General features: G+C 40.7%; 1 protein-coding gene across 1 annotated transcript in view; it reads left to right on the top strand.

Moving 5' to 3' along the window:
• The window catches only part of INSRR (insulin receptor related receptor), a 49,875-nt gene that overhangs the window by 22,738 nt on the left and 13,403 nt on the right, over positions 1–13,734 (top strand). Inside the window, exons 13-18 of the mRNA XM_075329742.1 lie at positions 1,258–1,438; positions 2,292–2,333; positions 3,590–3,861; positions 3,965–4,101; positions 4,324–4,492; positions 9,065–9,173. Coding sequence (XP_075185857.1) covers positions 1,258–1,438; positions 2,292–2,333; positions 3,590–3,861; positions 3,965–4,101; positions 4,324–4,492; positions 9,065–9,173 — 910 coding nt within the window. The remainder of the gene's footprint in view (positions 1–1,257; positions 1,439–2,291; positions 2,334–3,589; positions 3,862–3,964; positions 4,102–4,323; positions 4,493–9,064; positions 9,174–13,734) is intronic.

Genomic DNA, 13,734 nt, shown 5'->3' with positions numbered 1-13,734 from the left:
ATTTGACTTTTTTTTTTTTTTTTTTTAAGCAAAGCCTCCAATGGCCTTTAAAAAGATGTATGTAGCACTCTGAGGTCTCCTAGAACGCTTTACAACCCCTCTCAAACTCTTGAGTTAAAACAGTCATGGTAATGTCAAAGTGACGTTAACATATATAGTAATGAGTAAATGTATGGTAACCGTTCTTCCCTGTTAAGCTGTCTCACACTGTGTAATGTTCAGTATTTTAAGATGTCCTCACTAACCAGATTGACCCTGAAATGGCTGCTGCATTCCCTCCATTGGCTTTTATACAGGCTCTGATTTAGTCTTTCCTGATTTTGATTTGCTATATCATGTGATGTGATAGCGGAAATTCATTATTGGGAAGCCTCAAGTCTCCCTCAAGTCTGACCCTGATGCTTCTATAAAATGATGGAGGGCATTTTTTGACACTTCATGCAAATCAAATTGCAAATTTTTGAAATTTTCCGGATCCTAAATTTCGACTCTGTATTATTTTGCATTTTATCAATTCACTAATCTATAAATATCGCCTTAGCCTGTCATACACTTTTTTTTTTGTTTTTGTTTTAAATTTTCTGCTGTACATCTCAGAACACAATGGGGTTAGGTTGTGTTGGAGGTTTTGTTTAGGAGTAAAAAATTTAGGTAAAGGGCACAATCATGGGAACTAGTCTGGCCCCATTGTGTGCCACATATTTCCATCATCGAGCACTGCTTTGAAATTAGTTATAATACCTGAGGAAAGACACTGACGTAGAAATGTTTATGAAGCCACTTTTTGGGCACAGCCATCCTGTATGTGTCTGTACTACTGTGGTTGCATGCGAGTTTTGCCGAATGTTTGTTTTGTCTACCCTCGGTGACTTCCAGGATTGTGGTTTCATAAAACAACCATAAAAAAATAAATCAACCCAGCCCGTTATGAAGTTCTTCTTCTGTAGCTATTGGAACGGAGAACCTTGCTTGTTTCCAAAATATGATCCACACCAACAACAAACCTGATTAGATACATGGCCGTCAATTACCATGAAGAAGAAAGTATGACATTGTCGAGAGGTAGAAGGTGTATATTGTCTTACTTGTTCCAACAGACTGTCTGTCCCTCTGTGCCAAGCTCATGTCAAGCACCATGCCAGCTCTGTCATAGAGAAATTACATGATTCCTGAAAAACAAACACCCTGGACAAATACTTAAATTTTCATAGTTGAGAAGAATTAACTTCCTTTCTAAAACCAATTGTTTTTCTCCAGGCCTGAAGCTTCCCACCAGCAGTGCTGATACTAGATTTGATAATGACGAGGATGACAGCCTAGACTCTGAAGACAAGTGCTGCCCGTGTCAAAAAAATGGTGGCCAGCTGCTGGATGTCCATGAGGAGTCCTTTCAGAAGAAGTTTGAAAACTTTTTGAGGCACACTATCTTCATTCCAAAGTAAGAGCTACATTTTATATTCTCGCGTCACGGAATTGAGTTAACTTTGCTTTAGCGCAAACAAACCCCCCCCCCAAAAAAAATGTTTACACCCCCCCCTCCCTCCCGAAAAGTTGGTCTTTGCTTTTTGGTGCCCTCAAAATAGTCTCAAAATATAAAGACAAAAATGGCTTCACAGATATATTGTTTATTGGTCAGATGATTGTCTCTGGGATAAAAAATGGCCTGGTGAAAATTTGAGTTATTGGTTGGACTGTTGGATTGTTTGTTTGTCTTAGGGGGTAAAAAACAAACTCTGACCACATGGGACTTGTTGGATTCTTATTTTTTGGGCCATTAATGCATTCAGTGGTCGATGTTTTGAGAAATAATGGACACCGTTCGGTCAAAACATAATTCTGGAAAACCTTATGTTGTGTCTGGGGGGTCTTTTAGTATACTGTCAGCCATTTTAGTGGGTCTATCTTCTCAAGAAAGATGTAGTAGAGGCAAATTGTCATGTTCTATCTCCTAAAATAACCCAAACTTTAAAGACCTGAATGCATGCCTGGTCCAAAAACACAGATGCCGGTTCTTGAAACTGCTTGACATGGATGTAAAAATTTGGCGAACTTCTAGCAACTTTTTGACAAACGGGCAGAACTTCCCAAGGAAGCTGCATGCAGACTTGTCAAAATCTTGAATTTGGCATGAACTAGGACACCTCGTATTCTGCCATTTAATTGGTCCCATGAATGAGATGGAAATGTGTTTGTGTATATTTTTCGATCTCTCTTGGTGAGCCTCAGATCTTCTGAACATCGTGAGATAAGGTATGGGCCGCTTGTAATAATATGGCTTTATTTATTTGTAGGCCTCCATGGAAAGTGACTTTAATCAACAGGAATAATCAGAGGTGAGCTAGATCGCCTACTCAACGATAACTCCTTCAGTCGTGGCAAGTTCAGCTCAAGTGGACGAGTCTCTGCGATGGTCCATCTCTGTTTTGGGATCATGATCCTGTTAAGAAATTCTCTAACATCACCTAAGTCCACTGACTTAAAGGAAAAATAAAAGCCATTGGAATGGTATCCATAAAGAGCATTGATAGTTTGATATCTGGAAATAACAAGTCCACCCCTCCTTGTTCGACTTGTGATTTTTCTGGCCACTTCTGAAATGGTTATCCTCATGGATCTGGCAGCAACGCTTCTGCCCTGCAATTCTGCTTTCAACTTGGTGGCTTGCCGTGGCTTGGTCCTCTACTTGATTACTATCTTGACCTTTTAAGTCTCCATACATCAGCTGACAGCCTCTACTAGGATAAAAAAAAATACTTGCCTGCAGCCATACTATTGAGGGGGTTAAGGGTTAATGGAAATATAATTTTAACTCTGATAATCTAGTGACAACTGGCCGGACAAGGCAGGCTATGACCGTGACCCTCAGTTGACGTTTGATTCAAAACTGGGAACAAGATGGCTACTCTCTATCCCTTTTTGGTGAGGGAAAGCCACATAACCCCAACTCTTGTTGTGGCCTTCAGATGGGCAAAGGGTTTGTTGCAAGCCCTTCACATGTTGAAGACAGACTGCATTCATGTTCACTTTTATTATGTGACACTTGGGTAAGGAAAATCATCAATCCCGGGTTTTCCAAAATATAAAGAAAAGCCAATAAATGACTGGTGTTCCTGACTTGAAACCTTATACACTGGACAGATAAGAAAGCTGGCAGATGAGTGAATTGGTAGAGGGAGCTTGTTGTTGTGTTTTTTTGTTTTTTTTTGTGTTTTTTTTTTTCTCGAATTTCAGCTTCGCGACTAGACAACGATTTTATTTATTTATTTTTTTTTTTCTTTTAAGTTTGCGGGAAAAAGAAAAGATTTGTCTGCATTATAGGTAATTTGGTGGAAGGGAATGCAGTGCAGCCAGTAGATTACCTATGACCAAACCCAGAAATGTGAGACTTGAGGTTCCAGTTGTGGTCACACCTTTTGATTTGCAGGATTGTGCTTTGTGCCCAAGTTTCTTCATCCTCGTGCAGCTTTTTTATCTTTTTTTTTTTTTTTTTGCTTTGATGTCTGAAATGTTGGGTTACATATTATAATTAACCCCCCATGACCCCTGATGGAATGTTCTTGCTTTTTACTTCTGGATTTTTCTTTATCAGATCTCGAATTAAAAAAAGGGATGTGTCTGGAATAACAGAAGTTCAAGGGAATATAACCATAGTGGAGGGGAATCCAAGTCACACCATTAACAACACTGCTGTGGAGTCCAAGCCTTTTACCTACAAGGACAAGATCTACCGGGACAGAATGGTTATATCCAACCTCAGACACTTCACCGAGTACAGGATTGACATCCATGCTTGTAACCATGCTGCTGATATTGTTGGATGTAGTGCAGCAACCTTTGTATTTGCCAGAACTATGCCAAACAGTAAGTTCTTCCACTAAATAAAATATTATTTATGAGTCAAATCCGAAGTCATGGGTGGTGTCTGATACGAACACACAGATTTAAACATTTTTGTTTTTAATAGCACACGCTGATAACATAGCTGGTAACATTACCTGGATGTCCACCGGACAGAATGCTATCCTCATGAAGTGGGAAGAACCAGAGAATCCAAATGGTTTAATCTTAAAATATGAGATAAAGTACAAGCGGGAACATGAGGTAAGAGTCTACGATCATATCCGGACCGGTTGTTTCCATATCTTCAAAAGTCACCTCAGTTTTCTCTATGGAAATCTAAGACTTTCCAAAATGTCACACCCGGTTTAAGATTGTGAACTCGAAGAGTAGCAACCGAAACAAAAACATCAAAAAATCTGCTTCAACTCAAATTTAGTTTGTGAGAAATATCTTCATGTTTTAATATCCACATGTCTCCTGCAGGAAGGACCCTCGACGGTGGTTTGCGTCTCCCGCCAGAGATTCCAAAAATACCAAGGTGTCCATCTTACTGTGGTGCAACACGGGAACTATTCTGCTCGCATACGAGCCACATCTTTGGCTGGTAACGGATCATGGACTGAGCCCATCGTCTTCTTTGTTCCTGGTCCAAGTGAGTTGGCTTTCACATCTACAGAACATTGCACTTCAATTATTTTAGTAAATTAAGTTGACATTATTCAGTCAAGGTCATGAAGGGGAACGATTCTTAGACTAAATCTCAATGGGATTAAATTCTGATGGAAATTAGAAATTTTTCTTCATTATAAGCTCTGAACAGGTGGCTTTTCAAAATGACTTGTGACCTGTCACTAACCAGCCAGGGGAGGGGTCATGCAGCTAGCCCACCGCTTGTTCGTCGACCTGTCAATTTGTGATGAAACTGCACCTTGCAGCCCCTCCCTGATGTCTATAATACGTCGGAGCCACGTGATATGACTTTATTACTTCTGCCAACATGCGACGTTCTGCACCCCAAGGGGTACATAAGGTCTGCTTGGTGTAATGTAACACTTACCCCTCCTGTCCACTTGGGCACTAAGTGCGAGATAAAGCAGGCCGTGCAGACTCTGGCCTAGCACCCAGCTCTGTCATAACCTCGACAGGCTGCCAGAAGCTTTACACTAGTCCCAGTGAAACCGGCTTCTGCCAGTCCAGTACAGTAGTATGCCACCAGTTCCTCATTTAGATATAGGCCTGGTCCATTAACTGGGTTAGATCTGGCCAGAAATCAGGTAGATTGTAATATTAAATGGACATGGGATTTGGGGATCGAGATAAAAGAAACAACTCAAGATGAAATTATATATTTAATCGCCTTAAGGGCACAGTAGATAATACACTATATACAAGATGAGATTTATAGATAGTCAGAACTACAGTTACAGATAAATTATGGTTGCAAACAGATACACTGATGGATCAGTTACCTTGTTCCTCATGATTAGGCCTGATGCTGGCTCAACACAGGGGAGGTGCTCTGGAGCCACTGGTTTCCTTGGGACTTTTCCTACACGTGACACGATGTAACTTTTTAGAAAAAAGGTACACTCAAAACATCTGATCTCACTTTTATGACCCTACATACCTCCCATGTACTGCATCTTTGTGACCTAAGACTGGGCTGAACATGGGCTGTGCCTTCAGTTTCCAGAAAGTTTATGATTTGAAAGTTTTCCCCATATCTTCGCCTCAGAGTATCCCACATGGACGATATGACCATCGTATTTCTAGTTATGATTTTAATCTATCCGTGGATAGGAAACACAAGGTGACTATTGGCTTCCCTCGACACATTATTAATTATGGACTGATGCGCACATCTCACAATTTAAGGAAAATGTGTGACGTGCGTCTCTCCATCAGGAAGCCAGAAATATGCCTGCCCTATTTATGGGAGAAAAGCATTCCCAGATAGTGTAACTGTTTCCCCAGAGCCATACTGACTACAGAATACGTTTTGAAGCTTGTCCTGGATCTTTAATTTGCCTGACATCTTCCTTTGCTGAATGACTTTGTCAGCAGGAGTTTTTGCTCTGGTTATAGCTTTTTCCTTAGTCTTAATTGGATTCTGTCACCTACCATTTGGTGACCAGATCTGGGTAATTCTTCTTGCTGCAGGGCAGGGGATGTGCAAATGAAAAGTGGCTGACTGACATGTATGAATGTCATATTCCTCACCTGGCCCAAAAATCGATTTTGAGAATATTTTTCTCCCTCTTGGCAAGGCCCTGAGATAAAATCTTGTATTAACATGGCAAACTTGGTCTTGATAGATGCCTACACCATTGCGCCAGGCGAGGAGCACATAGCACATTAGGTTTTTTGTAGAAATCACAGTGACTGTTATAAGGAAGTAGCTACTTAGCATCAAGGCCAAGGCTGAAACTTTAGGCTGCATTTTGTGTGGATTGATGAGGCACTTGCCAGGACTGGGGATGTCCTTCGTAGAGCTAAATTACACAATGGTACAGACTTGATTTTCTGTACATTTGTCAAAACATACCCTAAAACAGAAGCGTATCTGAGGGGGTGCTGGCGGGGCATGTGCCCCGGGTGAAGTGTCAGAGGGGGGAGCTGTTGGGCCGACTGATGCAGCACTCTGTCTCCATGGCAGCCAGTGCTGGCATCAGCACCTGTCAGCAAGGACGGTGATGTATGCTGCGGCCCCCGGGCAGAGTTCAGGGGACCGCAGTGCTCATGCCAGCAGCCGCACTTTCTTGGATGCAGGCTCTTAAATCCACACCTGCACACAGCTTTCACTGCTGCGTGCAGTCTAAGTTAATCTGTGGGCGGAGCTAGCACGCATTGTACACTGCGCTCCCATCCAATAGATGAAGGTAGATGCTAGAATGTACGGGCTCCTTCCAGGTTTTGACTTAATTTGTCATGAAGCTGGTCACGCCCACTAACCTGGAAGGAGCCCAGACATTCTATGCTTAACCCACAAATGAAGAGAGGACTCAAAGCATCAACATCCCGCCGAGCTGTATGTCCTGGCCCCACCCCAGTGCTGTATACCCACACCCTAGTGCTGTATACCCCCAGAACTGTCTGTCCCCGATGCCAGTGCTGTATACCTCCCAGAACTGTCTGTCCACTGACCCCAGTACTGTATACCCCCCCAGAAGTGTCGGTTTCCCCACTCCAGTGTGTTAAACCACCCAGAGCTGTATGCCCCCCACCCCCACCCCAGTGCTGTATACCCCAAGAGCTGTATGTTCTCCCACCCCAGTGCTGTATACCACTTCAGAGCTGTACGCCCCCCTCTGGTGCTGTATGTGCTCTCAATGCTGTATCTCTCCAGCCTCTCCTGTGATGTATATAGCAGTGTCAGTGTGCACTGTGTGCAGCCATGTCTGTTAGCCATTGCCACCAATAAGTGCGGCACAGCCACATGCTCAGGAGGAGATGGATGGGAGACTAGCAGGGGAGGTGAATGAGGCTGCTGCCGGCTTCCCCATATTAATACCTCTAATGTGTCTGTGTGTGCATGTATGATGTGTAACTATGTATGTCAGTGTATATGACTGTGTATAGATTTGTCTATTTAGATGTATTCTTAGGAATTTGTATATATATGTATATGCATATGTATATGTATGTGTATATATATATATATATATATATATATATATATATATATATATATATATATATATATATATATATATATATATATATATATATATATAATAATATATGTATGTATATATGTATGTATGTGCGTTTCTATGTGTGTATGGGGCCCACTGAGACTTTCGCACGGGGCCCACAAAACCTGGAGCCAGCCCTGGATGTACTGGAAGATGTAGGTTCATGCAATACAAATGTGTATGAGTCTGACCTGACATTACAATTGATGTACCATTTACTGCTTGTGGTACTGATTTTGTATTTCTGTACCGATGAGGGTTTGGATGCTGTGTTTCTGAACTGATGGAGTTATATGGATGTATTTCTGTGCTGCTGGTGGTTCTGATGATGAGTTTCTGTACTGCTGGAGGTTGTGATGCTGTGTTTCTGTACTGTTTGGTGTTATAATTATGTATTTCTGTACCTCTGCTGGTTCTGGTGCTGTTATTAGTTGTGATCCTGTAAACCAGTAGCAATTCATAAATTGTAAGATTGGACAACCCCTTTACTTAGAATTGAGATACACTGCTTAATTGTAGACGTAAAGGGCTTGTCCAAGTTTAAGATGAAATTCTGCAGTCTCTAGGTGACTGCAGGCTTCTGAACTCTCACAATATTTGCTCTGCACACTTTTTAGCATTCTCCGGTGCCAGTGGCAATAGTGAACGGTCATGTGAGCGCAAGTATGGGATTTTTATATTTCTGGCCACATTCTGATTTGACATGTCCAGCCTCACTCAATACATTTTGAGCCGGGCCACACATGTCTAGTCAGCACGTGACCACATATATATAAATCATATATGTAAATCACATACTTGCAGTTTTGTGACCTCCCACTCTTACCGCCGGCACCAGAGGATCCTGACAGCGGGCAGTGTGCGCACTGAGCGAATTCAGAAGTCTGCAGTTACATAGTGAATGCAGATTTTCATCTCAAACCTAGACAACCTTTTTACTTATAAAATTAAGCACTGTAGCCTAATCATAACAGCGTGTAATATACTCCCCGTCAGGATTTAGCTCTGCTTCTGGTTCCAGTAGTCATCATATGGCCACTCCACTCTTGTGATTTTCATACTTGCATGTAACAACTGGCTTTTCTTCCTATGTTTCTCTTTGAACAATGAGAGAATTAAATTAAGAGCAGCTCGTCCTCACGTGACTGAGTGTGCAAACATATGAATGATTGGTCACATGGGGGGGCGCCAAACGGAACTCTTGCCCCAGGTGCCAGAAAGCCTAGATACACCTCTTCCATAAAAGAATTGTGTGGCAAGTTATTTAGGGTTCAAACTATGGCATATCTCTAAAAAAGGGTCCAGCAATCCAGCTGTTGCATCAGACCACTGATGAGTAGAGAGTTGGGGCTTTTTCCATGAGCCAACCCTTTTAAAATCTCCTCTTTCAAGTTTAATAGGCATAAACCATCTGATAAACCCCCATTTCTTTAATACATAGGTCCTGATGATATAAAGCCACTATCTTATAAAATAAAAAAGCATTTGGGATTAACCTTTTAATGTGTGGAATGATTTGCTTTCTGCAGAAGAGATGCAGTCTGAAAACGTTTACCTGCTCCTCAAAGTGATGCCAATATTACTCTTGCTGGTCATCGCCTGCTTGGCCGCCTTCATCTTCTTCTACAATAGGAAAGGGTAGGTTGATAGTTGCGCTATTAGTTTTCATTGATTGTCTAGGTGTTTTGCATTGTAATTTCATCACACTCTTTAAGTATAAATCAAACGCAATGAGGCACCCAGCACGTCTGAACTGTGAAGCTTAAACCCAATTGTTGAAGCTGCTAAAGATTTGTTTGATATTATGCCATGGGCCAATAAATGTCGCATTTCAGATAGCCATGAGTTTCTAAGGCTTTGTTCACACAAGAGGTTTTTTGTGCTGTTCATCCTCAAAAACTGCTTCAAATACTCTTGCAAATCTTTTTCAATTTAATTTCTATGGGAAATGAAATTTGCTTTTTGAACGTATGAGTGGTTTTAGCTTTTTCCTGACTAGTTTAAAAAAAATCCTGTAGGAAAAAAGTTTTTCACTTATTAGAAACAGCTCCTGATTAAATTGGCTCCAAAATGGGCTATTTTTAGGAGGAGAAAACTCTTCCAAAAGTGTCCATAATTGCTTCAGAAAAACTCATCCAAAACGTCAACAAATAAGTATTTCCTGAATGGGATTTGGTTTCAACAACCACCACCTCAAAAAAACTAACCCTAAAATAAGTGTAAAAATCCAAGAACCAATATAAATCGGGGTCCTAGAGCCTAGTATGAAACCCATCAAAAATTTGCAGAAAACAAACATTTAAGAAAGAATTGGCCAAAAGCACTGAGTAAAGCTTCAAAAAGTCTCAAGCAAAACAAATATTTATAGGAGGAACCTCTAAAAAGAACATCAGTCTTAATAGTCTTACCAAAAAGGGTAAAGTCTCAACTCTCCGGGTTTTTAACACTACAATAAATGTGTAGAATTCAATAACCGCCACAAATCAAAGTCTCATTCAAAAGTCATTGGCCATTCAATTTTTGACAATAAATTTCAAAGAAAACTCTAAAACTTTGATTTGTGTTGATTCCTTGAATCCATGTTTCTGGGAGTGTTAGGTACCCATAGAAATTTGAAACTCTATACTTATTGTTGGGACCTATATGATGATTCTTGAGATATTCCTCTGATATCCGTCTCAATTTGAGATTTATTGGATTTCTACTCATCGCCTTTTGTCAAAAATTAAAACCAAATGGCTAAAAAGACAATTAGCCAAAGGCAATTAGGTGGCTTAAAAATCTTCTCAAGATATGCTGATATTTGTAGGTGGAACATCTCAAGAAATTTCAGTCTAGCTTAAGACTTTTTGAAATTCACCGCTTTTGACCAATTGTCTTTTTAGCTTTTTTTGTTTTTAAGTTTTGACAAAGACAATGAATAGAATTTAAAAAAAAGTGTCAAGCATGGTTGATATCTATCAGAAGATCATCTCCAGAAACTCCAGTCATATATTGGTCCCACTAGTAAGTGTCAAGTTCTTCATGGGTTTTTACAACTACAAAAAGTGTTTAGAATCAAGGAACCACTGCAAATCGAAGTCTTAAGGCTGCTTTACACCAGGCAATCTATCGTGCGATAGATCGTCGGGGTCACGGTTTTTGTGACGCACATCCGGCATCGCTGGCGATGCCGGCCTGTGTGACACCTCCTAGCGACGCAGTATCGCTCACAAATCGTGAGTCGGGTACTGCTCGTTAGGTTCCATAATATCGTTTACTTTAGTTGACCATCGTTTCCGTGGTAGCACACGTCGCTCCGTGTGACACCACGGGAACGATGAGCAGCTCACCTGCCTCCCGCGGCCGCCGCCGTCTCTATGTGGAAGGAAGGAGGTGGGCGGGATGTTTACGTCCCGCTCATCTCCGCCCCTCCGCTTCTATTGGCCGGCGGCCGTGTGACGTCGCTGTGACGCCGAACGTCCCTCCCACTCCAGGAAGTGGACGTTCGCCGCCCACAGCGAGGTCGCACGAGAGGTAAGTATGTGTGACGGGGGTTACTAACTTTGTGCGACACGGGCAGCGATTTGCCCGTGACGCAAAAAGGACGGGGGCGGGTACGATCGATTTGTGAAATCGCACAATCGGTCGTACCGTGTAAAGCAGGCTTTAGAGCCTAGTTTGAAATCCATTGGCCATTCAATTTTTGACAATGAATTTTGAACAAAACTTCAGGGCTTGTGATTTTCTGTTGGTTCCTTCTCCTATGTATTTTATCTGTAGTCTTAGAAACCCATGAAGATCTGAAACATTAAACATATTGGTGGTACCAATATGACTGACATTTCTTGAGATGTTCCTTTTAATTGATATCAATGTTGTGTGAGAATTTTTGAAGTTCTACTTTTTTTTTTTTGTTAGTTTTAAATTTTTGGTTTAAATTTCTAATTGCCAAAGGCACTGAGTAATACTACAAAATGTCTTAAGCTGGATTGGAGTGTTTTTTCAGATGCTCCTGTTATAGATATCAGTCTACCGTGTAAGGTTTTGAACTTCTGCTCCTCACCATTGAAAATATATATTTTTTTTTTTGTTTTTTTAAACTTTGTCTTCTACAAATTGATTCTTGTGAACAATTTTTGACAAAAGCAATGAGCAGCACTTCAAAAAGTCTTAAGGTAAACTGATACCTATTGGAGAACATCTCAAGAAACTTCAGTCATATTGGTCACACCAATAAGTGTCACAATTCATATGTCTGTGGGTCTCAAACGCCACAAATACAATTCCTAGAACCTTGTTATGTCAAAAATTGTTCATGAGATACAAGAAGTTAGTCATTTGACCAAAGGCGATCAGTCTCAAAGTAGGCTTACATCTATAGTAAGAACATCTCAAATAACTTTAATCTAGGTTGACTTTTGGAACTTCTACTCATCGCCTATGGCCAATTTTTAAGTTTATGGCTATTACTACAACTTTTTGCTTCTCGTGAACACTTTTTTTTTTACAAATGCGATGAGCAGAACTTCGTAAATTTTCAAGGAAGACTAAAGGCTGCTTTACACGCAGCGATATTGCTAGCGATGTCGCTCGTGAAAGCACCTGCCCCCGTCGTTTGTGCGTCATGGGCAAATCACTGCCTGTGGTGCACAATATCGCTAGGAGCCATCACACATACTTGCCTTCCTAGCGACGTCATTGTGGCCAGCGAACAGCCTCTTTTCTGAGGGGGCGGTTCGTGCGGTGTCACAGCAACGTCACACGGCAGGTGTCCAATAGAAGCGGAGGGGCGGAGAGCAGCCGCATGGAAGTCACGCCCACCTCATTGCCAGAGGAAGCAGGTATTTTGTTCGTCGTTCCTGGGGTGTCACAGGAATGACGAACAACCTGCGTGCAGAACAAGGAACGACATTTGGGAAATGGACGACGTGTCAACAATCAACGATTTGGTGAGTATTTTGCATAGTTAGCGGTCGCTCATACATGTCACACGCAACAACGTCGCTAACGAGGCCGGATGTGCGTAACGAATTCCGTGACCCCAATGACTTCTCGTTAGCGATGTCGTTGCGTGTAAAGCCCCCTTTACTGGAACATCTCCAGAAATTTCAGTCCTATATTGGTCTCACCAATATGGTTTTAAGTTTCAATTCTACATGGGATTCTAAAACGACAAAAGTGTGTGAAATCGAGGAACCACTACAAATTTAAGTCCTAGAATTTCATTCAATATTAATTGTCAAAATTTGTTCATGAGGGGCAAAAAGTTGTAGAACTACCCCCAAAAAATGGGTAAAGAAGCTTAAGTGCCTTTTAGTTTTCTTTCGAAGGAAAAAGTGAGAAGAAAAGTGTACGTGACTGCACGACTGGTTCTGACTTCCACCTCTAACCGTTCTTCACAAACGATAAACAGGCGATGTTTATTCTTGAGATCGGTTTAGTTTCTCTGAAAATACCAGCGACTCGTCTGCCAGATGGAGGAAAAAAAAAGATAGAAAATCTATTTTTTTTTATTTGCTTCCAGTAAAAACCAGTAGAAACCTGCTGTAGCCAGTGACGTTTGTCTAATTTCTGTAGAAACTACTGATCACAGGTCTGCCTTGTGGATATTAGATACAGTAAATATGTTTCATCATGCCCCAAATCCAAGCACAGGGAGTATTTGTCTCTAAGATATCTGCTTTGTGTGATTATTAAGACCAAGCCCTTTTTTTTTTTTTTTTCCCCCCTCAATGATTTTTTATTTATCAATATTGATAGTTGGGTCTTACTTATTTTATGGGGAAAAAAATGAGTTGCATGTTCTGCTATTTTTCTAGCATTAATGGTGGTGTAGGATCCAATTTTTTTTCAAAGTTGTTTTTATTTGCCTTTTTTTGTAGCTTTCTTAGCCTATTTTTTTAATTACTATTAATAATATTTTATTGTATTTATATTTTACTTGTAATATATCATGAGTCAACATTTTGTTTATATTTTATAATTTTAAAATCATTCCTTATTAATCTAGAATTCTATATATTTATAAAAAATATATGTAAATATTAATATATTTATGGTGTACTATGTTGTATATTTTAGTGTGTATTATTATTATTTATTTATATATATATATATATGTGAGACTGTGACCGGGGTTATCTATGACGGCCGGTACGTCTCGCCCCGGTTGTGCTCACTCCATGCATAGAAAGCAACTCCACTCCAGGGTTTATCC

Source organism: Anomaloglossus baeobatrachus, chromosome 12, assembly GCF_048569485.1.
Source record: "Anomaloglossus baeobatrachus isolate aAnoBae1 chromosome 12, aAnoBae1.hap1, whole genome shotgun sequence".
Classification (NCBI taxonomy): Eukaryota; Metazoa; Chordata; class Amphibia; order Anura; family Aromobatidae; genus Anomaloglossus; species Anomaloglossus baeobatrachus.
Note: the sequence above shows the minus strand (reverse complement) of the source record. Positions and strands in the feature narration are given on the sequence as shown.